This window comes from Astatotilapia calliptera, chromosome 7, assembly GCF_900246225.1.
Source record: "Astatotilapia calliptera chromosome 7, fAstCal1.2, whole genome shotgun sequence".
Taxonomy (NCBI): domain Eukaryota; kingdom Metazoa; phylum Chordata; class Actinopteri; order Cichliformes; family Cichlidae; genus Astatotilapia; species Astatotilapia calliptera.
The window spans coordinates 59,705,798-59,733,689 of record NC_039308.1 but is presented as its reverse complement, the minus strand read 5'-3'; the positions used below and the strand labels follow the sequence as shown (position 1 = coordinate 59,733,689).

At 41.4% G+C, this 27,892-nt stretch overlaps 1 protein-coding gene across 4 annotated transcripts in view; it reads left to right on the top strand.

Annotated features, from left to right (window-relative positions):
- Window positions 1-27,892, top strand: part of LOC113026941 (membrane-associated guanylate kinase, WW and PDZ domain-containing protein 2-like) — an 89,094-nt gene that overhangs the window by 8,227 nt on the left and 52,975 nt on the right. For all 4 annotated transcript variants that reach the window (XM_026176256.1, XM_026176259.1, XM_026176257.1 and 1 more), the window contains exon 2: window positions 18,786-18,902. In XM_026176256.1, the coding sequence (XP_026032041.1) occupies window positions 18,786-18,902 (117 nt within the window). The remainder of the gene's footprint in view (window positions 1-18,785; window positions 18,903-27,892) is intronic.

Here is a 27,892-nt window from a genome sequence, read left to right as displayed (position 1 = left end):
AAGAATGACAAAAACAAACTTGGCATATTTTGGCATGGTGTGCAGTGCGTTCTTAAAGAATTAAAGGAAATTGGACAAGTGGAGGACAAAAGAAGAAGTGGAAGGGCTAAAATCTATCTACAGCAGAAGAACAGCACCTGAATGTCATGTCCTTAAGAAATGATACAGGATCTGAGAGATGCATCTGAATCTTTGGTTGATCGATCTACTAGCAAAGCCTTATCAGAAAAGATGTAAAGATGCCATTCTTATGCCATTCACAAGGAACTGGGCTGAAAATCACTGGTAACAGATCTCTTTTGTTAAAGAATCTAAACAATTTTACATTTTGGCTTCACATTGTCATCAGTATGTACTAGAGATGGCACGATACCACTTTTTTATGTCCGATACCGATACCGATATCATAAATTTGGATATCTGCCGATACCGATATGAATCCGATATAGTGTTTTTTAATCAACAAAACTGTTTTTTAAAATATCTTGCTGCATTTTGCAAGTCTGCAAGTTCATACTCAAGTTTAAAACAACAACTACACTAAAGCTATTCTGTTATACCTGTATACAAAAAAAATATTTCATAGTTCAGCAATACTGATCAATCTAATAAACTTAGACCTACACCATCCTCCCTATTCTGGTATTTTAAAGAGTACTTAGCGTAAATATTAAGCAACCTAACTAATAGGGTTCCAACTCCCAGCAACAACAAAAATAAATAAATAAAAAATAGGGAACCACCCCTCACGCTCCACCTCATGATGCTTAATCAATGTAATCAACCTTAATTTGATGCAGTGTGAAAAAAATGCACAGAAATCAATTATTTTTCAAGAAATATTAAATAGATTCAACATCTTTCTTCAACAAAATTGCAGACTGCACAGATGGTACCTTCCCAAAGGAAAAAGCACTATAGCTTACTAGGGTATATATATTAGACTTAATAGTCACTATATACAGTAATTGACTTCTATTCATTTTACATCAAATTAAAACTTTGGGTGTCAGATAATTATTTATTAAAAGCTAGACATTTTAAATGAGAATAAGAAAGAAAAGTATGTCTTTGTGCCCCCTATTCCCTGTTAATGCCCTATCGGCCCCCCTGGCTAAACTTTGCTAGATCCGCCCCTGCACAGTTACCAGCGTCAGCTACGTAGAAAAAGATCCTGGTGTAGAAAGTAATATTAAATAAATTGTAACAACAGCTTATCAAGCTTAAACGTGCTGCTGTTGTTCAGCCGCTGGTTTCCTCTTTCTGGTGCAAAGTGGGCCAAAAACAAACAAGAGAGACTCACGACAGAAAAGCCGATCAGCTGATCATTAGCAGTTTCACGATTGAAGTAGCAGCCGGAGAGCCAGAGGCAGTCGCTCGTTAAGCTTAACGCAGGAATGCTTTACAAACATTCAGAGATGGACTTACACACTTGCTTTACTTCTCTCGGGGATAACTTTGTCGGAGATGAAATGCCAGATTGCTAGCGAAGCTCCAAATGCTATCCAGACCACCGACAGGTCCCGCATGCCACAGCTGCTCTATCACGTGATGCATACTGCTCCGACGTTCTGAGGCGAGTTACGGCGTGTTGCAAGTTTTGTGAGGTGCTTTCGTGATATTTAATGGATCGGATTACATTTTTTATTTTTCTCCGATATCCGATCCAGTAATTTAGGTCAGTATCGGACCGATACCGATACGTAATATCGGATCGGTCCATCTCTAGTATGTACTGAGAAACTCAGGAGAGTAGTACAACAGTGAGTGTTTACAGCCATCTGTAAAACATCATCGAGCCTCTGCCATGTTTTGGGGCTGCATTTCAGGCAGTAGTGTTGGAGAGGTCAAAATTGATGGAATTATGAATGAAGAAAAGTGCAATCAGATCTGCAATTCTGGCGGGCGCTTGTGTATGTGTGTCTGATCCATATTGGTAACCACTGGTTTAAGCTGTATGATCCGGTCCATATGTTTTTCATATGAAGTTTTAGTTGGCTCTCAAATTTTTTGTGGTCTAAAAAGTACACAGAAATAAAAAGTGGCAAAAAATGGAAGTCCTCTAGTGTTTACATTTGTACGTAGACATGTATATTCACTACACTCTCCTACTGACATTCACATGCAACCCCTGTCACTTTACTCTTTTTCTCCCACTGTCTCAGTCAGCCGAGAGGTCTGAGGGTTTAATGAGGCGACTGTACAGCTGAGAGACACCACCATCTCTCACCTCCAGAGGTGGAGGCAGACAGCTCATCACAGCTGCCGCATGTATTTAGAGTCACTCGGTTTGTCTGGCTTTGCGCATACAATACCTCTCTGTGTGTTTTATAAGTCAGCAGGTCTGCTTTGAAAATGATATCTGCTGTATTTAGAAAACCTTCTCAGGGAGTCAGGGCTGTGGTGAAACAACAGCTTCCCTCCTACTTTCACTGAATCATATCTTATTCAGTCAGGCATGGCAGCACAGAAGGCAGCGCATGGTTTTCATTCATTGACATAGTGTGTATTAGCCAGCAGCGCTAATCTGATAGCTTCACTGTGGGCTTCAGATCTGAATGAGAAGGATTATAAAAGCTGGCGTCAGGAGCTACTCCGGCTGCTGCACTGAAACTGGTGGATGGCTACCAACAATGGCGTGTGATTTTCTGACTTTCTAAAGAGGCTCACTTTCATTCCCGAGTTGAATAGCTTGAAGTGGAGCCAACTCATACGCAGAGTACTGTGACACACGTCATGCACTATATATATAATATGTGTATACGTGTTTTTCATAACCACACCTCAGCTGTTTTGAAGACCCTCTAATTTTTTTGCTCTGCATCGGTTTATGCACATGATCATGAGTTCATTTCACTGTTGTACCTCCATACAATAAATTAATGGGGGGAAAATCCCTTTGTGTAAGGCTGCTCTGCTTAAATATGAATTTAAATTCCACTGCTGACTCAATCATGCTCATTGCAGCAGCAGGCAGCTTCCTGTTCTACTGGAAGAAATCTCGGCTGACGTGTTAAAGTGCTTCATTTACATTCTGGATCGTTTCATAACTGTAGCTAATGCTTCCTACCAGTAGAGGACAGCATCTGTCTAATCAGTTTTCAAAGGAGCAGCTCTCTATCTGCTCTGACACTCTCACAGGAAGTTTAATAGTAGCAGACTGAACTCCACTGAGTTCAAAAGTGTTGCATTCAGTAGTTGCACTGAAGCAACTCTGCTGTTTGAGATGAATGTGCAAGTTTCTGTGTATAAAGGCGAGCCTGTCACTGACTAATTCAACATAAAGAGCATCAAAGATAGCAGGAACTGTAAGTTGTGTCTTTTAAATTGTAAAAAAAAAAGGACCAAAATCATGTTCTTATAGGCTACAGAGACACAAGTTTCCCACCTGAACTTATTTAGTCTTCTAGTTACGAAAGTTAAATCCTTCTCTGAGCTCAGGGGCCAAGATCCGATCAAACTCATACAGTGCCTTCTGATATCTTTAAAAAATGCCACTAGACACAAACCTTTTCCCAGAAGAGACATTCTTTTGGTTACCCTGAATGATCCGCAACACCCAGCAGAGACAGACATCTGTCTCTTTGTGGGGGATTTTTAAGGAAAATTGAAAATGGTTTGCATTAAATTCACTGAAGCAGAAACCTAGCCTGCTAAAAAAAAAAAAAATTCTAATAATATCTCTTGTGACAGTGCTGAAACCTTATTTGAGAAGATCTTTGAGAATAACTCAAACCTTGGATGACTCAACCTGTCAGTCCTTTACTTTGTTATGTGCTTTGTCATTTTCTAATTTTGACTCTTAAAATTGTGCTTATGGGAGAGACTAACAAGGATGCTGTTTATACATGGTGTTTGTAAAGGTTTGATCAATCAGAAGGGAAGATGCACTTTATTGGCAAAAGTATTTGCTCGTCTGCCTTCACATGCATATAATCTTAAGTGACATCTCATTGTTAATCCATAGGGTTTAATACGATGCCAGCTCAACCTTTCCAGCTGTGAGAGCTTCAACTCTTATGGGAAGGCTTTCCACAAGGATTTGGTGTGTTTATGGGAATCTTTTGACAATTCTTCCAGAAGAGTGTTTGTGAGGTTTGGATGTGAAGGCCCGGCTCACAGTCTCTGCTCTAATTCATCCCAAAGGTGTTCTGTTGTGTTGAAGCCAGACTCACTCATCCATGTCTTTATGGACTTTGCTTTGTGCACCGGTGAGCAGTCATGTTGGAACATGAAGGGGTCATCCCCGAAACCTTCCCACAAAGTTGGGAGCATGAAATTGTCCAAAATGTCTTGGTGTGCTAAGCATCAAGAGTTCCTTTCACTGGAACTAAGGGGCCGAGCCCATCTCTTAAAATATAACCCCACACCATGCTCCCCCTCCACCAGACATGTACCATTCTCCTGGCACCCACAAACCCAGACGATCAGATTGCCAGGCTGAAAAGTGTGACACTCCAGAGAACACACCACCACTGCTCTAGATCCAGTGGTGGTGTGCTTTGCATCAGTGGATCCAATGGATCCAAGCCTTACATCACCTGGTGATGCAAGGCTTGGATGCAGCTGCTCGGTCACTGAAACCCATTTCATGAAGCTCTCCACACACTCATCTTGAGCTCAGCTGAAGGCCACATGAAGTTTGGAAGTTTGTAGCAACTGACTCTGCAGAAAGTTGTCGACCTCTGAACACAAAGCCCATTTGCATCTTCTGACCCTGCTCTGTGCTTTTAGGTGACTGAGTTGCGGTTGTTACCGAAAGTGAGGAAACTTCATAACTGGACTTGTTGCAGAGGTGCCATCCTATCACCGTACCACGCTGGAATTTACTGAGCTCTTGAGAGGGTCCAATTCTTTCAAAAATGTTTGTAGAAGCTGTTTTCATCCCTAGGTGATTGAGTTTATTCACCTGTTGACATGGAAGCTATTGGAACACCTGAATGATCAATGATCTGTATGAGTGAGTGAGTACTTTTGTCAATATAGTGTATGTTGCTGTCCTTTAACATTAGCATTGACAAATGTTCAGTGTAGCCTGGTCAGACCAAGATATTAAGTGTATTATGCTTAGCTGTTTACTGCTCCAATTGTGGAATTTATTAAACTTCTGGACTTTTACTGCCAATAATTTGGAGTTGATCCTAATGAAATGGTAATCACCTTGATGATGAGTCAGTGGAGCATGCCTGAGCTTAAAAGTATTTTCCACCTGACTTGTTAGGGTCAGAGTTATGGCCATTTCTCGCAGACTTTATGAGCATGGTGTCTATTACATTCTTGTTCATATAGTTCATCCTTGCAAGCTGTAATGGAGAAAAGAAAGGAGCAATCGGGTCAGTACAGTGGAGTTGAATTCAATTCATTTTAGTTTGGATTTAGCAGCATGAAGGGCCCCTTAATCACTACAGACAGGGTTTATTAGACTATCAGACCATAGCAGCCAAGTGATGCATTGGAGAGCAGAATCATTATGATGCTCAGAAGGTGGCCTTCTCTCAGCCACAGTCGCAATTATTAATTTTTTGTATTGACAGGAAACACACCCATGCTGGTTTTAACCCCTCAGGGAATCGACTGCTGCACCCCCAAACTGATGAGTTTCTTATTACTCTCCACTGCCTCTGGGGTTTCTTCATATCTCACTCTCTCTGTGTTTTCTACCCATTATTGTTACTCAACTTTCCCACATCTGCGAACCAGCGGATGAAGCGCTTGAGCCGTGCACATTTTACCCTGTTTTTGTCTTTTAATTGGTCTTTCTTTATTTTCCATTAAGAGGCATGCTGCTTGTTTCCGACTGAGTCTTTGGAGCGCTGCTTGAATACAATGAGGAGTGACGGGAGAAAGAAGGCAGTACAAGTCTAACAGAGTTTTTTTTATAGTATGCGAATCCAATTGCCATAATTACCACAAATTTGATAGATGTGTATCTGTGGAGTTGTATTAGCTCAGCGTCGCCAAGCAAAGAACTGTGAGGATATATTGTGTATTATTTGTCCACCAAAGAGCTACAGGTGGGTTTGCTGCACCTTTTAAGTGTTGACCGCTATGCATTCTGTTCTTATGCAGATAATAAACCCCAGCACAAATAGATAAACAATCCTTCACACATAATTTTCAACACAACGCAGAGTGGAGGGGCTGTTTGCTAACAGTGAGGTGTAACTGAGCATGGCTACATGAGGAATTAGGAATGGCAATTCCGTTAGCTCTACCTCTTTTAGTCCTGAAATCTCATTTGTAGTGTGAGCTTGTTTCCCTTTACAGTGACTCAGAGGTTGTGTCTGGCCTTGATTATGGCACCGTAGAGAAAGACATAGAGGAACATCATCATTAAGACTAGTCTGAGGATGGGGGGAATCAATATTAAGACCTTTAGGAGAGATGCTCTGTCATTTACTATTAATAATGGGCCCTGCAGCCTGCTGTAATAACGCCATTAGGAGTACTGGAAACTGATGCTTTATCCACAGCTAAATGGCCTTTTTACAATACACCCACATGTGGCAACTATAAATGCATACAGTATCCAGTATCATTCTCACACAAACACACACGCACACACCGTATCGCCTGCTTTATCTCACACAGCCCTTCCTGTGCCTAATTGAGAGGGTTAGACAAGAAAAATTGGTCCAAGTCCGATCTTAGTATTCTTTAACTGGACCACAGGAGATGTGGACAAAGACACCGTGAAAGTAAAATGTCAGATATGACAAGGAGATAAAAAAGAGGTAGAAAAACAGAATGATAGAAATGAATGTAAAGAGGGAAAGAAAAAAGGTACTGTATGTTCTTTAAAGAGACAGTAACACACATTTTGGCTTTTTAAAATTTTAGTGTTCACAATGTAATGGACTTACGCTATATGTAGCAAATGAAAAATATACTGTAAACAGCCCCAAAATAAAAGAGCAATAGTATTACAGTTAGGGCTGTTCGATATAACGATATATATAGGATGTCGATATAAAAACGTCTATGTTTCATTTTACGCTATCGTTTGTTTCGTGGTGTCGCAAAATAAACTGTTTACGGCAATATTTCACTGTAGTGGCTATATTAATTTCTTAAAGTTCTCTCTTTCTCTTATATTTTATATAACCACACTATGGACCACAAGAGCCTGTTTTTGTTTTCGGTAGCAACAACGACGGTAACAGCATCGCGTGTGCGCTTGTTTATGTTCCACATAAACCTTTCACAATAAAGCTCAAGATCCTGTTGAGACTTTTCAAAATAAACGGAATCACGTGAAAGAGCAGATTATTTACGGATGAGAATTAAAAAAGAGCCACCAGGTGCTAAAAAATAAACCTTAGACTCAAACGTTAGAACAGGCTTTTCCCCGCAGCACGCCGTGTAATAAATACTCACAAAGAAAACTGCGGCCTTTACAACTTATGTCTAAAAATGTATCGTTTCATGCATCGGTTAAAACACTCGACTCCAGCTGCATGACGCGCAGCTGGAAACAGTTCCTGCAAGACGAGCTGCCCGAGATTCACAGAATTTATCGGGATGATAGAATTCTTATATCGGGACATGAGATTTTGGTCATATCGCAAAGCCCTAATTACAGTATAGAAATGTTTATAGCTTATTAATATACCTTAATTAGTTCTTTCTTCTTTTTTTAAATCTGAAGTGTGTAGAATTTGTCATGCTAACCCCCTTTTCCATATATTATTTGGCTAGGGTCTTATTCTGAAAGGAAACGTAAAAACTGAAATTGACGGTATCAAAAGTAAAGACTGTAACTGAAGATCAAAGCTCAACATTCAGGTTTGAAAACCAAGTATTTGAGTTCATTTCAGTTCCTGCAGTCGAAAGTAAGAGAAAGGTAATAGCATGCTGTGCTAAGCGTGGCCTATGCAGTAGCTGATATTTTACAGGTCAAAATTTAGGACATTTTGAATGTGATGAAAATAATTGTGGTGGCCTTTTTCAGAAATATACAAATGCACTGTAGCATTTTATGTTATCACCTTTGTTGCTGTTACTGTCTTTGAAGTTCATTTATCTGCTAAATAAAAACCAGCATCTTCAGTTTAACCTCACATTTAATGCCGTTCAATTCAAGTTTATTTATATAGTAAAAGCACTTTATATTGTAAGATAAAGACCCTACAATAATAGAGAGAAAACCTCAACAATCAGACGACCCTCTATAAGGAAGAACAAGACAAGATGTTTTCTGAGCATTCAGTTAGCAAACAAACATGAATAACTTAGGTTTGGCTAACAGCAAACCTAACTTAATAATATATTTATTACATTGTATTAATTAATAAAGAAAACACTGGACATGTTGTTTGACATATGATCTTTATAAATGGGCACCCACACATGAATATTTAGAATCTGTAGGCAAGGAACAAGACTTCTGATACTAGGAGTTTTCTAGTTTTCATATATAGTCTGTAGTATTGACTAGTCAAATTTAAACAAGCTTTGGCTGCTTTCAGCATGTGTGCAGAGCAAAAGACAAAACACACTGACCCAAAAGCAGTCTCAAAACTCAAGATTTTCATCTCTTTTAAAAAAGTATAGTTAGGAAGTCTTGGACCAGATATCCCCTGGCCACACGGAAAGCTCCAAAACATTAGCTGTTAGAGTTTAGCTCATTAGATGATAGCTGATGGATTGTCTGGCTTTGATTATCCTCTTCCTTTTTAAAAAAAATTCTTTCTGTTCATGTTGGTTCCTGACTAGAGCTTCATCTGTGCTGTCCCCCCTAAAAGACATTATATGACTTTACCCTTAATGACAGATTTTGACACCTCGGTATATATCAATGAAGATGTAAATTGATGACCATTAGAACACGTTCTGGGTTTTTCCAAGGGTATATGGGAAGCTGCATAGGCAGAGATGACCTTCACTAACCTTTATGCACATCTGGCCATTTTTGTTCTGTAAGCAGGCCTGAAATATGACAGAAATTGCTCAGGTCAGAAATAAGAAATAAAGGTTACCTAAAGGTAAAGGGGGAGTGAGTTAAAAGAAACACCTGCAGTGTTTAGTCCGTTTAAGTTGAACGCTGGTTTGTTTCCCACTTTGGTGCGATTTAGATGAGAACACAGTAATCACACTCAGGTCCAATTGGAGGAGGTTTAGGTCTAGTTTCAAATGAACTCCATAGCAGTATGTTTATGAGGTGAACGTAATCTGACCTAGCTCCCAGGTGTACGTTGCAAGTTTAAGCTAAACTCAGGATACCATAGATACCATAGATCAAGAAGGTCAGTATGAGTTAGCGACTAGCTGTGGAAGGTATCCAGAGCACACCATATTTATTCTTCAACACAGCCTGAACTCTCTTAGCTTTCTTTGCATTTCTTTATGCAGTCTTCAGGGATAGTTCTCCAGGCTTCTTGAAGGACATTCAAAGCTCTTCTCTGGATGTCAGCTGCCTTTTTTTTACTGTACTCCCTCAAGATGATCCCAAACTTCTTCAATAATGTTAAGGTGTTGGCTCTGGTTACTTGAAAGTCAGGGTCCAACTGAGGTCTCTGTTGACGAACCTTGCATGGTTTTTCTTATAATACTCCTGTCAAGGTGGTGGTAGCTGCAGCGCTCAGCTGCTTGGTCAAAGCTTGGATGAGGAAACAGATTTTTTTTTCTCTCTTTTTATTTATGCATGTTTATGAATGTTCATGTCTCAGAGGTGCAGCCGGATATGCGATGCCTCCTGCCTTACAGTGTTTTACTCCTCTGTAACCTGTATGACCTCTTGTGAGAATAAGGAAGCATTATCGATCAACACGTCTCTTTTTGGGTTTCGTTCTCCATGACAACCTCTCTGGTGCAGCAGCACCACTTCACCTCAGCTCTCCTTACATTCCTCTGACCATCACAACAGATATGACCCATTTTACTCAGTGTACTAGTGTGTGTGTGTTTGTGTCTTTGCCAGTAGGATTTAATCAGGTGTGGTTTGTCCTTGGCATGAAATATGAGAAATGTTTGTGTTTAAATGTAAACATGTCTCCTTGCATTTGTGTGTGTGTGTGGATATACAGTAAGAGTCCGAGTGTGCACGCAGGTGTGAGCTCCTGAAGCATAACTGTAGGGTTGTTTGCAGTTAAGAGTTTAGCAGTTAAACTTTGTGAGGAGAGAAGCTCAGAGAATCAATGTGGCAGGACTGCGCCTGCCTCCTCTCTCAGCCTCCCAGGAAAGTGGGCATGTCGGGTCTAATTATGCCTTCCCAAATCAAACAAAATGGCTCCCATTGGTGTCTGCATCAATATGCTCCCTTCTCCAAGCTCATATTCATACAAACAGTGCAACCCATTAGCTATGCCATGTAAACAAAAGTGGTGCTCAGCAATTTGTGTTGTGCATAACAAAGTCTGAATAAAAATCTTTTTATTATCTAGCCACTTCTTTTAGGCTATAAAAAAAATTTTAATTTCAGCATGCTGATGTTTAACTGGTCCTTACTCACACTATAAGCTTAGACCTGAAACAGTTAGTTGATTAAGAAAATTGCTGCTTTTATAATCGGTTTAGAATTAATTTTTCATGTCTTTTTTTTTTTTTTCCAGAATGACTGGAAACTGGAATTCTTTTTTTCTCAGAATTCTGAGATTAAAGTCAGAATTCTTTTTTTCCTCCCCGGTGGCACTAATCCTCTTCCGTATATCCGTACATAGACCATAGAAGGTCGGATTAACGTTTACAACCCAGCTCTGAATGTGACAGAATCTAAAACGCTACTCTGTTTTATTGGCCAAGTATGGGTACACATACTATGGATTGTAATAATAATACATTTTATTTGAAAGCGCCTTTCAAAACACTCAAGGTCACTGTACACAGTAGAATAAAAGCAAGAAGTTTACAGAATCATAAAAACATAAGACATAAACAAATAAAATAGGAGTTGAGTTTGGACTTAAAGAGAGAGAAGGAAGAGATGTTTCTTAAATCAGGAGGTAGGGAATTCCAGAGTCGTGGAGCAGAGCAGCTGAAAGCCCTGCTCCCCATGGTTACAAGATAGGGGGAGGGGACAGAGAGTGAAAGGGAAGAAGAAGATCTGAGACAACGAGATGGGGCGGTGGTCTTAACCAGGTCAGAGAGATATGGAGGAGAGAGATGATGAATAGCCTTAAATGTGTGCAAGAGTATTTAGAAAATTGATGCGATATTTGACCGGGAGCCAATGAAGCTGCTGCAGGGGAGGAGTGATGTGGTGGACAGAAGGGGTCCTGGTGATGATATGGACAGCAGAGTTCTGGACGCGTTGGAGCTTGTGGATGGATTTTTGAGTAAGACCAAAAAGAAGTGAATTACAATAATCAATCCGGGAAGTAACAAGGCTATGGACAAGAATGGCAGTGGCATGTGGGGTAAGAAAAGGACGGAGCCGATTAATGTTGCGCAATTGAAAATATGCAGACCGAGTAATATTATTAATGTGTAAATTGAAAGATGGAGTACTGTCGAGGATGACACCCAAACTTTTCACAGAGGAAGAAATGAAGACTGGTGAGTTATCGATAGCAATAGAGAAACTGTTGGTTCTGGATAATGTTGATTTAGTGCCTACCAAGAGGAGCTCGGATTTATTACTATTGAGTTTGAGAAAATTAGAAGAGAACCATGAATTTAGTTCAGCTAAGCAGAGGGTGAGGGAGGATGGGGGAAGAGCAAAATCAGGTTTAGTGGACAGATAAAGCTGGGTGTCATCGGCATAACAGTGAAAATGGACATTGTATTTACGGAAAATATGTCCAAGCGGTAGAAGGTAGATAATGAAAAGAAGGGGCCCCAGGACAGATACCTGGGGCATGGCAGTGGTCAGAGGAAGGGGCTGAGAAGTAAAGGATTTGAGTTGAATGAACTGAGTGCGATCAGACAGGTATGATTTAAACCAGGCTAGTGGAGTATGGGAGAGACCGATAGAGGCTAGCCTACTGAGAAGAATGGAGTGAGAAATAGTGTCGAAAGCAGCACTCAGATCGAGGAGAATAAGAATGGAAAGTAAACCGGAGTCAGCTGCCATTGGTTATTTTTATAAGTGCTGTTTCAGTGCTATGGGAGGGGCGAAAACCAGACTGGAACTGTTCATACAGATTATTATTAGTTAAATGTGAGTGGAGTTGTGTGGCAACTATTTTCTCAAGAATTTTTGAAAGGAATGGTAGATTGGAAATAGGCCAAAAATTCTCAAAATTATTGGGATCTAGACCAGTTTTTTTTTCAATATTGGGGTGATGGCGGCAATTTTGAGGGAAGCAGGAACAGTTCCAGTGGTAAGTGAAGAGCAGATGATGGCAGATATGAGTGGAAGCAAAGAAGGTAGACATGCCTTAACCAAAACTGTAGGAATGGGGTCTAGCTGACAAGTAGAAGGTTTTGACTTACAGATGAAATCTGAAATATCAGTAACTGAGCGGAGCTGGAAAGCAGAAAAACAGTGTGATGGGAGAGGACTTGTACTTGTTTTGTCTTTGCGCTCACTGTAAACAAAACAGAGAATATTGATAATACCATGTATGGCTTCACGTGTGCAGTGGTGCAAAGTCCAAAGACTTTCAATAAATAAAGAAATGATGGGTAACTGTTACCATGGGAAGCTGACAGTGGGTATAATTATATATATTACATGTATTACATAACTGTTTACTAATATATCAGTATATAGTTATGTAATGTTAATATTAGTGGGTGTATACACATGGACCAGTCTTTTTTTCACAATTACATTAATACATTAATGTAGAAATGCATCTTCTGCAGCATTATAAGGGACACACACAATAATACATCATAGTAATGATTAAACTGTGTTTAATCTGAAATTCTGAGCAAACCTGAAGCTACTTAAATAGTTTAACTTTGAGGTTGCATTAATATATTAGTTAGTTAGCTTATGTCAAGTAAGTCCACATCTCTTTAAAAAGCATTTAGCAAAAAGAGGTATTGTTCATGCAAAATATCAGATTTACGTCCAGCTATGAAAGAAAGTAATCTTTGTGACCTATGGTACGCTCTACGTTACAGTATGAGGTAAATCTGAGTCTTTTTCTGGTTTGACTAAAGAATGTCTGCCTTCTGATTTTTCTGTAAGCCTGTGGTTTGCATACTTCACTAAAAAGTAGCTGTTGCCTGGAGGAAGACGGCTTGTAAAGATGAATAAATGTTGTTTAAGTGTGACCTTAAGGTGCTGAGGGAATCGTGGGCAGGGTTTTCATCTATAAGCCTCCGTGACAGAAGTTGTAGTACTCTGTTCCACAAAGCCAGAAAGACGAACACACAGAAAGGTAGTTTTTGCTTTGTTTTTTAGTAACTAAGATAAGAGAGATTGGATGGACATTTGGACTAGTGTTGACAAACATGACTAAGTGTATATATTCAGTGACATTTGGGAACTGAATGTGTGGGTACAGAGCTAAGCTATATATAATCAGGAAAATCTTACTTGTGAATAAATTGCACTTTTAAAGATTTTAGACTGTGAGAGGAAATGTTCCATCTCACAAGGTCTATCAGGAAAAATGTGACCTTCCTCAGAGAGAGACTAAAAACCTCAGCAGCTGTCCGTAGCACTGGTGAGGTGATGTCAGGCATCCTTGTTTCCGTGAACTGCTGGAATTGAAATCACAACAAGCCCGTGGCCTCTGGAATTGGTTGTTCCAGTGTTTACGTCAGTAATTAGTGGAGGAACAGAGCCTTAGTTTTTGCTGTAGCCTGCTGAGCGTTTATTGATCCCCAATTAAATCTTTTTAAGCTTTCATCATATATAAACAACGGCATAAATCACTACAAATGAAATATTGTTACTACAGAGGTTGGTACAAGTTTAATAAATCATTAATGTCAGTGAACTTAGCTTAATTAACAGTTGTTCCAACTTGGAAATGAGATGAGCAGAGGATATACATTCTTCAATATAAAATATTACTGAAATAACAGGAAGTGATTTTTTTTTTTCAATTTGGAGGCTTGGGGAGAGCACATTTAACAGGTGTTAAGGTGCTGATTGATATACTTTTAGATCTTTATATGTGTGGGCACTCATAGAACAGTTAATATTTTAGCTGTGTACTAAGACATTCACCTTATAGGTGAATACACACGATGAATACACTAAAGAAAAATGATGCAACAACTATCGAGCCATTATAGTTATTTATAGTCCCAATCCTCTGTACTCGGGGCCTCGCGTGTTATCATGACAGGTAAACGGTTTAGAGCTGTTTCCAAGTATGTTGTGTACATTTGGTATCACTGCGCTCAAAGGAGCTGTCAGTACAAATGAAAAAAGGCCATCCTGAGGCAGCAAAAGCAAAGAAAATCTTCAAAGGGATAACAGAAATATTAGGAAGGGCAAAATCAACAGTTTTGATACAAGAACGCTTGTGAGCTTAGAAACATGGGGGAAAAAAAGCTTGGACTTAAAGTAAAGAGCATTGTGAGTGGTCATAATCATGACAGGAAACTTAGTGTTATCAGAACAGGCAGCCAATTTAGGAACACTCCATTAGGAAGGCTTATAATTATCCAAATCTATGATGAAGACTTCACAAAAAGAAATACAGAAAGATCACCACAAGATGCAAACGTGTTCAAAGAAGAAAAAGATAATATTATAAAATTGCCAAAAACAGCCAGTAAGATAACTGTGGAGAAGAAAGTGTGGAGAAGGCTTTGACAGGTTCTGATCCTGAAGCGTACTACATTTAAAAAAAAGTACAGCAGAGGCAGTATGATGCAGTATGATGCATGGATCAACATCGCTTCTTTGGCACTGGGTCACAACTCACATTTACACAAGTACATTTTTTGAAGTGTCACTTTGTGCAAAGCTCGGGCAGCAAACTTCACTGGAGGACACTTGAGAGTACAGAAAGGCAATGACCTGAAACATAATGTGAATGCAGCTCAGGAGTTTTTGAAGGTCTGAAAGTGGAATATTCTGCAGTGACCAGGTCAGTGACCTGATCTCAACCTGATCTTGCTGCATTTCACTTGCTTAAAAAAAAAGGAAAAAAGATCCACAAACAACTAAAGACAGCTGCAGCAGTGACCTGGCAAACCCATTTTTTTTTACACTTTAGACCCTCAAAATAGGTGACTTTGTCTACCAGAGGTTTCTTCCTGTTAAAAGGGAGTTTTTCCTTCCCACTTCCTTAATAGGGGGGTCATCTGATTGTTTAGACCCTCTTTACCTTACACTATTAAGCACCTTGAGGTGACTGCTGTTGTGATGTGGCACTATATAAATCAAATTGAATTGAATTAATGTTACAAACTGTCTTCCTGGTTCAGTATTTTGACAGTTGCATAGTCCTCTTGTTGTCAGATTTGATTGCATATTCATATCCTTAACGTATAGCTGTTGACAGATTTGTTTACTTTTTTTAAATGCATTTGCAGTGGCAGCCTTGCTTTGATCAGTAAAGACGTTGTATTGTAGGACAGAACATTTGATGATCTTTCATTTGAACATATGTGAAGGTGGTGTTTTTTTTCATGTGAAGACACTTATTTAGGCATGTAGAATTAGAAATATTGACGTTTAAACGCTGAACAAGCTCTCTAATTTGGGTGTGTGGCGTTAGGTAAATGAACAGCTGTGCAGACAGATCTGGTTCTTTTGTGTTGCTAAGCAACAAAGACATTAGATTATCTGATGTATGTGGCCAACTATCTATACGTCTCTGTGTGTAAAACTGAATTCTGCTCGATTTTCAGGGTTTCTTTAGTAAAACGTGAAGCTGTCTGCATGGTTAAACATGCAGTTGATTCTGTGGATCCAAGTAGCTTGCTAAATACTCAGCTGGAGCCTTTTAGCTCACCCAGCAGTAGCAGAAGAGATACGTTTTAACGAGATATTGAGCACAGGAATTAAGCAGTCAAGCCCTTGTGGAATATTTAAGGGCACTAGTGATTATGAATAAAATGGACAGTAAATTTAGTGCTCTGTATGGTAAACTGGGAGTGATTTTGGACTCATCTAATCACATAATGAGGTGAAGACTGCTGTGGTGGAGGTAGTGCCAGCAGCTCCACCAGTAACGGCAGATGTGGGCAGAAGGGAGGAATTTGTTTAAATGAACCTTTGTGTTTAAATGTTTGTGCGTGATTTTGGGGATCATGTAAAAGAGAGTCGATGGGCAGTGTGAGTCTGTGTAGTCCTGCGCTGATTGCTGTCTGCCTTGATTGATGGTGTTGATTGATTGTGCCGTCGTCCTTTCTACCCCGCTTTCATGCTGCCGTTTTTGGCAATCTATAAAAACTGCCTTTCCCAGAATTATTTTCTGCTTTGTTGAAGCAGACAGGCACCAAACGAGTTCACTGTGATGTTTACAGCATCAAGTTTAACTCTGAGACTGGTAAATTTGTTCTGTTTGAACAGTCACACCAATAAAGCTTCTTCAAATACACCCCTCCTCCACAGTCAGCTGTGCCTCGAGCCAAGCGCTCATATCACGAGCGTGTGTTTCTGTGTTGGTGTTTGTTTACGTCTCGTGTTTTGACCAAACCTTGCTCAAGACGGCGCTCGAGGCATCTTCTGCAGCTGTGAGCTCATCAGCCCTCCGTGTGCGGATGAGTGAGTGTAACCTCACTGTGACATATGCTGCTGCTGCTGCGCGTCACAGTATTTCTCTCTAGTCTAGGCTACTTTGACACAAGGTCAAACAGAGAGAGCATCTGGTGGATGGGAGATGGAGAGTATTTGAGGAACGTCGGGGAGCATCTGGATGTGCTCATACATGGAAAAAAATACCGACACACACTCTAAAAATGCTTTCACATGCATAAACATTTATCTGATACTACCACGTACTGTCTCTCTCAGTCTTTTGGAGACACACACACAAAACGCACACACACCAGTGCAGTAATAGCAGCAGCAGATAGGGGCTGCTGCAAGACTGTGGAAGTCATCCGGCCAATCCGCTGGTAGGTTTTTGTGGAGCCCGGCTTCACACTGGTACATCTTCTCCTCTTTTTTTCCTCCCGACGGTCGTCGTCTCTCGCCATCTATCCGTGTCATTTTACATCTCCCATCCCCCCCGTCCTTATCTTCTTCCCTGGGACTAAAATTGGCTGCAGCTGGTTACTGCTGTGTGCTGGAGCAGCAGTGGAGAAGCAGAGGCAGGAGGCGAGAGAGTGTGGTTTCACCAAGGCGGCAGAAGATGTGGGGTGGATGGTTGCAAGGCTAGAGGACGCCTGGGAGGACAGGCTGTCTTTGGATATATACCTGTAGAGAAAGGACCGCTTATATCAACATCTGGGCCAGGTACTGATGAGGTGCCCGGCTTGCACAGCTCTTTCTCTCGGATGTCTTTCTCTCTCTGAGCATGTATCGGTGTGTATGTAGAGATATATGTATGCTGGTGTCTGTGCATGTCAGAGATATGGCCTATGCATGAATGCATAGCTGCGTGACATCATGGTAAACCCATCTAGAACAATCACTGTCTAGTAGTAATGCCAATCAAGATTTCATCCTGTCTTCCATCTATTCCTTTGTTTTCCTCTCCTCTCCTCATTTCCTCTCCTTTCCTATCCTCTCCTCCTCTCCTCTCTCCTCTCCTCTCACCTCGCTCTTTTCTATTTGTGAAGCATTTCATGGTGCTTCGTGGCCTTGCTAAAATGGTGTCAGTTTACATAAGATGTTAGACTAAAAGGGTTGATCATTTGAGAATTACAGTGTCACCTGTGTCAGGGCCGTGTATGCATAGTTCCAATGTAAAGAGTTTCCTATGAAAGGCAGACACTGCCTGAATCTTAACTGGTATCCTGAACGCTGTCAACTCCATTTGGCAGGAGGTCACTAGAGTATGCATGAGTGAGGAGGCATTTTTGTCATTTGTAAATGCATGGCATGTAACCTCATCCCTCCCGCTGTCGGATGTGATGGTTTTGCATATCGAATGCTGTGTGGAAAATAAGTTCCCCTCCTCTCATCCTCCTGGGCTTCTTTGGTTTCAGATGAAGGGAGGAGAAACTATTCATGGACATTATCACACACACACACACGCACGCACTATATGCCGCATAGATATGTTGGCCTGCTCCTTAGCCTTTTGCCCTTATTTTGTTTGTCATTTACTTTTCTTTGTTTCAGCTCAGTGACATAATGAAAAGGGTGAAAGCTCAAACAGCACGTAATCATCAGAGACAGAGAGGGAGAAATGAGGAGGTTTGAGCTTCTGTCCTCTGTAGCCTTTGTCACCCAACCTGCTGACACTGCACATTTAACCCCAAGGGGATCACTGGTTTACACAATTGCTCTAGTAGCCTTTGCTGTTTTGCTTTGTTGTGAAAATCATTGCAAGCCATTTTTTTCTCATGACACTACAAAATTGTGTTTTGTTCTCTCTCCCCTCCTTTAACATGCCATTTTCCCTTTTATTGCTCCTCAAGGAAGTTTTATACTGTTAAAATATTCCTCAGTGTTTCTCTTTGCTAACAGCTTTGACAGTCTGTGCATTCTGTATTGGTGCGCTTCGGCTTTTTGTTGGAAAATATTAAAGAAATTACTCAAACTTGAAGACGAAGAGCTTCTGAAGTAGCTGATATTTATGCATTGATGCTTTGTGTCATTTTAAACTTTCAGTTTTCCGTAACGGGTTTAAAGTTGTGTGTTTTTTTTTTTTTTTGTTTGATAACTGGTGCTTGTTCTTCCACTGCAGTGGAAATCCTTTTGGTGGTTTTTGAAACAGTCTGACTTGGATCAAGAGAAAAATGTCCTTTGCCAGTTTGGGTCTGTTGTCATCAAGCTCTGACCTCTCTCTCTCTCTCTTGCTCGTTTTGTGTTTTAGGGGGGGTGGTTGACAAGGATTTGCGGCACTACCTCAACCTGCGCTTCTCCAAGGGCTCAGTGGACCACGACCACCAGCAAATCATCAGAGACAACCTCTACCTCCGCACTGTTCCCTGTGAGTCCACATCACCCTCTATCGCTCCCCTCTTCCACCCTCTGGCCTCCATCACTGCTGCACTCCTCTTCTTTTTCTTTTTTTACTCTTCTTTGATCTCATCCTCTCTGCTGCCTCACTGTATGTCTGTAATTGTCTCTTTCATTCTCTAGCACCATTTCTTGGATATCATTGTCAACCCTCCTCCACCAGCTAACACACCTTGTCTTTCTCTCCGCTTGCCCCTGAGATGTTACCCTTTTATTTTACACACACACACACACACTCATTCTCTCTGTCTCTCGCCGTCTATCGCTCCTTCTCTTCCCTCAGTCGTCCGGCTGCCGAGCTTTCAGCCTGAGGTTTCCACGGCAACCACCCTCTTGTCTTGAGGCTTGCGTTGTGGTAATGCCCTGCCCCCCCTTTAGCACATGCTAGACATGCACAACATACACAGATTTCTTTCTGTGTGTGATGAATTTTACACGCTGACCAAATGAGATGTTACATGTGAATGTTTGTTTTTGTTTTTTTTTGTCTGGGTTTTTTTTTGGTTCTTTTTTGGGTTGTTGTCTTTTTTGTTTCCCCGGCACGTATGCCTTTGGCCTGTTGGGCGGCGATGTCATTGTGTGATTAATATTGAGGGGATGCAAGGCCCAGCAGGATCTTCCTGTGTCAATACAGGCAGCAGCTCATGAATCAGGCCTGATGCTTGAGTCTGCAGACTGCATGCAGCGTGTGGATGAGCTCGCTTTGCATGCATGTTTGGTGAAGGGTTTTGCACTCATCTGACATGTTTCATTATCTTCTGTTAATAGGCCAATTCATAGCGCAGATTCTGGTACAGACGCATGAGGAAACAGAGCTCGGCTTGACGTCAGCGATGGGTGTTTTTGTACTGGCTGCCTCTACTATACTAGATGTCCTCTCTGCCGGTGTGTTGAGCTGCTGACACAGAAGTGATTGTTTAATACGGTCCCACAGCTGCACAGTTCCTGAGCCTCTCTCTCTCACTATCACTCTATCACTCTTTTTTTTCTCCTCTTTTTCCCGCCGTCTTCATCTTCTGCTTTCACTCTCTCTCATGTTCCCCCTGCTCCCCTCCCACCCTCCTCTGCCTCTTTGATTTCTTTTGGTCACCACCTCACCATCACATTTTCTCTCCCTTTCAATTTTAACTCCAGGCGGCCTCTCCTTCTCCTTCCCTCTGCCTCTCCGTTCCTCTTTCTTTCTCAGACTGTTGGCTGTGTAATAGTGCAGTGAAGGCAGACTGACAGGGTGACGACAGAGGTGGTGTGGACTGGCTAAGCTTCAACACTTCTGCCCTATTGAGGCTAAAGGGCAGCACGTGTCTGTTTTGGTGGTTTTGTCGCCACATTGCAATCATAGTCCCCTTCCAGGGCTTTATGGGAACGGAAAGATGCTCATTCTGCGTGATGTGTTTGAGCAGTAATGACATCCCCATAATTAACTGCCTATCACTTAACAAAGCTGATACAGTGTAATGAAGATTATAGAAATTCCAACTCATAGACCTCCTGCATAGCGGCTTTGAATCATCATATGCTGATTATTTAAATGTCATTAAAATGCAGTTGTAATACTGCAGGAATCCCCCAAATTTATTTTAATGGTGAGCACTTTGTACTACTTACGCTGTCTCATATACACTAATCAGCCACAACGCTGAAACCAGTGACGGGTGAAGTGAATAACATTGGCTTTAATATCAGTGGCAGCTGTCGAAGAGCAGGCTGATGAACTATCACTTTGTGAAGTTGGTGCGCTGGAAGCAGGAGAAATGGTCGGGCATTAGGATTGGAGTGACTTTGAAAGTTTCCAAAGTATGATGGTTAGAGGAGCAGGTCAGAGCACCTCAGTAGGGAAGTGTTGTGTGGTGTTCCCTGTATGCAGGTGTTAGTACCTGCAGAAGCAGTCCAACATAGGACAGGCAGTGAACCGGTGAGAGGGTCATGGGCTCACAAATTGCTGATTGAAGGGCATCAGAGGGGCAGTTCTGTAGCCGGTGCAGCATGCATGCCATGTCCTGAAAGCTGAAGTCCTTACTGCAGCAGCCTTGGTTCGCCTCAGGTCATTTGCTGCGTGACATTCACCCCCTCTCCCCCCTTACTTTTTACTGTCTTATCAAATTAAGGCATATTTTCTCCACTATATCTCTCTTTTTTTTTTTAAATAGGGGAACACAAAATTTAGAGGGAGCTGTGTGCTTATTCCCATCTTTCCAAGTTGTGATCAGAACCGGACAGCAGAGCAGTTAAGGAAGGTGTTCTGATGGTCTGATGATGTGTTTGAGCACAAGCTGGCAGAGACAGTTTGATGCTCTAGGTAGTGATTTGCTGGGTAATCTTGGGTCCTGTCATTCATGTGGAAGCTTTTGTACCTACGTAAACATTTTTTGTTTTGTTTGGTTTTTTTCCTGATGGCAGCGGCCATCTCTTTCAACAGGATAAAGCCACATTGCTGTGCTCCTCAAATCCCTGCTGTAATTTCTGGAATGCGTTCAACCTTCTGTTGACCTGGCCTTGAGGCCCCTCTCTTCACCTGCGCAGGACTTAAATGACCTGCTGCTTATGTCATAAACCTCAGAGGGTTTTTTTGGAGTTCATGCCTCACCAGAGCTGTTCAAGGAGACCTACAAAATATTTGAAACGTGGTATTAGTGTGGCTGATCAGTGTATAGTCAACGCACGATTTCCTGGCAGTGTGAGACTCGCATAAGCAGGCGTTGCTCAACCGTCAGTGACACAGCATCAGAAGGGCCAAAAACAAGGTTGATGGTCCTGAGTGCTGCACTGCTCGTGCCCTGTGGGCTGTTTGTTGTTGTGGTTTGGAGCGTTATAAAATCAGTGTTTTTTCTCCCTTGTCTGCAGCGCTCTGACCACGCTGTCAGTGCCGGTCTGTCAGCTTGACGAGCAGACGCCACTCTGCATCACAACACGCTGTCAGGGACGTGGGAGGAGGTGTGTCTGTCTGTGTGTGCGTGTGTGTTCATACAGCTAGAAGACTCACATGCTGACATCAACTACTGCATCCTGTTACATCATTCAGCTCAAGGATTGTCCATTCTTTCAGCAAAAATAATGAAATGAACATACTCGTTTACTCTCGGTCATTAATAACCGTATACAGATGCTGTATTGTGGCCTGCAGCCTATTGTGTGTGTGTGTCTTCTGTTTTGTTTGCTTGTGGATTTTTACTTATTTCAGGTTTATTTTGCACATGCGTTCACGCTTCAACAGGCACACAAATGGTAGCAGGACGAGCACTTCAAGGACATGTGTATATTTTTTACTAGGACAGGCGATAACAGTCACTGAAGACTGAGAAAGCTTAAAAAAATAAGAGTAAACAAGATTTTAAGTGACACAGTAACTGGTAAAAGTGTCAGGCAGTAGAAACAATATTGGCAGAAAAGGAGATTTTTGGACGTGAAGGTAGTAAAACTTGAGAGAGGTATCCCACCTTTCAGGTTGAACCATTTGATGAGATTGCTGCTGTTTGACAGTCTAACTTCTCAAGCCTTTTGAGCTTTTGAAAATTTCCAGCGCTATTTGATTTGATTTTGCAGGGCTACGTTGACCACTTCAGAGCCTGAGCTCCTGTCAGAGCGCCTGCTGTTAGGAATTTAGAGAAGAGTTTAAAATGGTTTTGCTCTCTGCATATTAGCAATGTGAGTGCCTCTTTGATACAACTGCAGATGAGAGCGTAAGACGGGGAAAATTTTCTAAAGGAGTGAAAACATCTGGAAAATACAAGAGAAGAGGAAGGAGAGAGGTGGGGGTACAGTAAATTGAGGGAGCGAGGGGGGGTGAAGGTGATGGATGTGGACACGAGCAAAAAGGCTCTGCGAGAAGATGGAAAATGGGGAGAAGAGGAGGTAAAGAGGAGGAGATCAGCAGGGGAGAGAGGGGAGGGGAGAAGGCAGCGGCAGAAGATGGAAAGTGAGAAACAAGAGTCGATGCAAGTGGATGTTAAGAGGATGGAGGGTAGAGATGTGGCGAGAAGGTCGGACGTGCAAGGAATGAGGGTAGAGGGAGATATGAGGGAGCCTCGTAAGTAATACCCGGGAGAACCATCTCCTTTCCTCCACTCTGCTCAGAGGCATCAGTAAAAGGCTCTATAAATAGCTTGAACAGTGAGCAGCACATTCCTCTACTCAGATAGCCTATAAATACATGCAACTTCTGTCACTTTACATCCACTGTTCTGGACACATGCTCCCCTGCAGCTTCCGACAGGGAATCCTCCTCAGACTGCAGAGGAGGAGCAGATAAAGATGTTGAGCTGAACAGGGCCAAGATGCTTCAGATGGTGATGGTGATAGGGGTGACGGATGTCTGATAATGATCACGGTGATGTGGGAAATTTGTGGAAGATGAAAGACACCTTCTCACCCTAATGCATGCAGCAGATCTTAATACACACTCGTGGTAATGCACACCATTCAGTGTTTGGTCATAGTACGCAGGAAGTGATATAGCACATGAAATAAAAATGCAGTAGTGTGCAAAAGAGCCACCGCTCATTTCTTTAGATTTTACTGGGAGGATTGGAAATGGGTGCAGTGATTTAAACATTTTAAGAAACAACATTGAAATACAGCATTTAAAGCAAGCAGCTTAAAAGTCAGTATTTGATATGACCATCTTTATTCTCCCTCAAAGCCTCTTATAAACTCTCTTAGACAAGATTTTTGTAATTTCATTTAGTAGGAATATTTCTCCAGTTGTCTGTTAAGGATGCTGCTTTAATAATGTTATGGTCCAGGTTCTGGGAATGTGTTTTCTATCCAGGTATGGGATCGTTGTCATGATATGGTGGACGCTCCCTCGCGACCTTCCTTCTCATTTTGGTGACAGTTTGACCCCAAACTTTTAAGTGTGAATTAATCACTCCATAAGACCTGTTGTAACAGATTTTTGGTCCAGTTCTTGTTAAATTTAGAATGTCTCAGCATTTTCTCCCTGTTTCTTTGGCCTCCACTTTTCCACTGAGAGCATTTCGAATGAGTCTTCAGTGAATGAACTGAAGGTGCAGATCTCCCAGGTTCTGTCTGTCCCCCCCATTTCTTAAAGACATGAAGATAACGCCCACCGGCTGTAGTTTCCTCAGATTTTAGGAGGACAAAGTGTACACCATGGTAAGATATGTTTTCATATATATGCTTGTCCCTAGCACAAATGTTACGGTCGCCTTCTCCACACATGCAGTGACACCACGATGGGGGGCGAATCAGGGTTCAGTATCTCGCCCAAGATTTCTTCAACATGTTGGCAGGAGGATCCGGGAAGCGAACCACTGACCTTTCGATCAGTAGACAGCCGCTCTACCTCCTGAGGCGCCTGAAAGAAAATCTTTGGAAAGACCTTCATAAAGCCTGGAAAGCTATTCCTCAAGACCATGTTAGAAAATAATTACAAAAGCCTCTGACCTCTTGGAAGCAAAATATATATATATATATATATATATATATATATATATATATATATATATATATATATATATATATATATATATATATATATATGTAAGCAATTAGGGAGTGAATCAAGACTTTTGCACAGTGCTGTAGTTAAATACAGCTGTTTTAAGAAAAGCTGTTTAAAACTACTGCTCTCATTTTGTGTTACGTAGCTCCAGCACTGTCCTTCATTTTACTTTTTCCCCTTTTTAACTGTTTGCACACTACTGAGTGTATTTGCAGTGAAGGCACTGAAGAAAGCTAGAGTGCTTTAGTGCTGAGAAGAGCCTCAGAAAAGCTTGGCAACACTTACAAGGATGGTTAAAAATTAAAATCGGTCACCAGTGTGTGTACGACTGGACAGTGTGCGTCGACCAGCTGAAGCCTCATATTGTAGTTTTCTCTGCTTTCCTCACAGTCATTGGTACACTCACACTTCCGCAACCTTTTGGCTCAGACAGCATGCTTTCCAATGTGGCGATGTGTCGAAGTTGGATTTGAATTCATTATCCTGTTGATAATGTGCAGTCAGATAAACAGCACCTATAAATACACAGGAACAAATTCTGCACCTCTAAATGAACACTCAGTCCATTCATCTGAAACGATTTGCTCGGGAAGGGGAGCTGTCGCTGCCGTTATCTACCAAATTCTCCCACTTCCATCTGTGTTTGGTTTTTGATTTTTTTTTTATTTCCCTCATTTAATATGAACGACTGAAGAGAAATCTGTGATTTCTGCATCCAGAAATTTGTTCTAAAATTTAATCACGAAGAGGTTTGCGGTTGGAACGCATTCGTTTTACTTATCAAGAGTTAAATCCTGCTTATAGATTGCTGATTAAATCACACTCATATTTACAAATATGAATGTGAATGGGCCTCAGTTCTAATTTAGCACTGTGGCTGATGATGAGGCAGAGGGGGAGGAAGAGGAGTGATGACAGTTATTTCAGGATGTTTGTCATGATGATAATGGCAAAGTTCAGCGAAGTGATAAAGATAAAATTAATTTCTCGTGTGTCGATCTGCAGGAGAATGATTTGCTCATATGTGCACAAAACGCACTGTACTTATGCGTGAGTGTGCATTTGTGGGGTTTCTTTGTACACTGTTGCATTGATTATTCTGTTTGTGTCTTGAGATTTAATAGGCTGGTTTAATACATGAATCATGGGAGTTTTACATGCCATTCTCTGTTAAGGTTTTGTGTGTTTTTTTGACTCTTTATATATGTGTGTGTGTGTGTGTGTGTGTGTGTGTGTGTGTGTGTGTGTGTGTGTGTGTGTGTGTGTGTGTGTGTGTGTGTGTGTGTGTGCGCGCGTATGTGAGAGAGAGAGAAAGGGGGGGGAGAATACATCATCCCTCAGGGACTCGCTCCTTAAAGGGGTGATTTGCCTGCTGGCTTGCTCTTGTTAAAGAGCTGGCTGACATGCTTTGATGTGGTTCTGTGCTCCCTGCAGTGTGATTGGCACACTGGATTAATGTTGTTCCACAGATGAAAGAAACTGCGAGTGAACGATATGAATTTTATGAAATGAAAATGGTAAATATTGAAGATGATTAATGAATTGGTTATGTTTGCAAAGTGTTTTCCATGTTAAGCTCTGGACAGGTGTCGTCTTACCTCCTTTTTTCCCTCTCCTTAGTGTGATCCTCTCACTCAGCAGCTAATCACAAAATGAGTTTTCCTGTTTGTTGGTTTGTTTCTTTGTTTTTGTGGAAGCGTTTTATATTTATGTTCCCGTCTCCACTCCACCACTGTTGCTTTCTCTCTGTGGTAGTTTAAAGATGTGCGTGATAAGCTTGGCTCATTCTGTGATGGTCATCGCACACTTACACCTCAGTGAGTTCACGTGTTTTACACTGGTTAACCTTTACTTTTTGCCATAAGCATACTCACTGGCCACTTTATTAGGTGCATCTTGCTGGTACTTTTGCTTTGAGAGTTTAATTCTTTGAGGCACTGAGTCAGCAAGGTGTTTGAAACTTTCCTCCTTTAGTCCATATTTACATGACAGGATCACACAGTTCCTGCAGATTTGTTGGCTGCTCATCCATCATGTGAATCTCTTGTTCTACCAAATCCAAAAGGTGCTCTAATGGATTGGGATCTGTTGACTGTGGAAGCCATTTGAGTACAATGAGCTCATTGTCATGCTAGAGAAATCAGATGGCCTGAATTTTGTGACACGGTGCCTTTTCCTGCTGGGTGCAGGCATCAGAAGGGATGTGGTCAGCAACAGTTCAGGTAGGCGGTGGCATTAAAACGATGCTAAGTTAATACTAACTGCACCAACAAGATATACTCCACACCATTGCACAACCAGCACCCTGATCCATTGATGCAAGGCAGGGTAGATCTATGCTTTCATGTTGTTGATAGCTAATTCTGACCCTAACATCAGAATGTCACAGCAGAAATTGAGATTAAACAATTTTCTTTTCTATTGTTCAGTTTTGGTGAGATTCCTTTGTCTTAATTAACACGAGTGACACCTGGTGTGATCTCCTGCTGCTGTAGCCCATTTGCTTGAGGTAGGATGTGTGTTCAGAGATGCTCTTCTGCATACCTTGGTTGTCATAAGTGTCATTCTGATGCTCAGTTTGAACTTCAGCAGATCATCTTGATCATGTCTGCGTGCCTGATTTGCTGCCATGTGATTAGCCGATTACATATTCCTATTAACACACAGTTGAACAGGTGTACCTAACAAAGTGGCCAGTGAGTATACCATACACCGCCTCTGTGTGAGGATTATGCTACCCCCTGCTTTCATCCTTCGTCATTCAGATCTGCAGACTAATAAAGGTGCTTTTCAGCCTGTCGCGGTTGATTTCCATCACCGCAGGAAATGCCTTGGTGCAAGGGTAATTTCTCAATGTCACGCAGACACCGACTCCGCCAGACGCTGATACATCTAGCAAGCAGTTGTCTTTGCAGCAGCCTCTGGATCTGACAGACAGACTTATGGAAGGAGCTCCACACCTGCTGCAGTGTTTAATCTGAATGCACACTGCCAGGTATCATTTAAAGAAGGGGTTTAATTGACTGCCTGCTTTAGTTTACGGAGGAAATTTGAATTCCCTAGAAAACCATATTTTGTCTCAGTCATCTGCTCTTTCTGATGGAGTAACTGACAGATGCATTGTGATAGTCTTGGGTTTTAATGACAAGCTAAAAACACACAGAATTTCATTTCATTTTTATGTCCAAACATAGAAAATATGTCAAGCTGAAGGAAAAAAAAACACATAGAAAAATACTTTAAGGTGTGTTTTGGTGGTAAGCAGAGAGTTGCTGAGATTAGAGCTGATTTGAGTTTAACTTTTTTGTTTGGTGTCAATATAAGAGCATATTTGTGTTCAGTACATTACCAGATCCCTTTAATAGGAAAGTTTTGCCCCATGGTATAGTCTCCAGGATCTTATTTTAAAACCCCTTCTAAATGAACACACGTGAGCAATCCAAAGATCCGGAGTTTGAACCTGCTGTGGCTTTTTTTCTGCGTGGAGTTTATATTCTGCC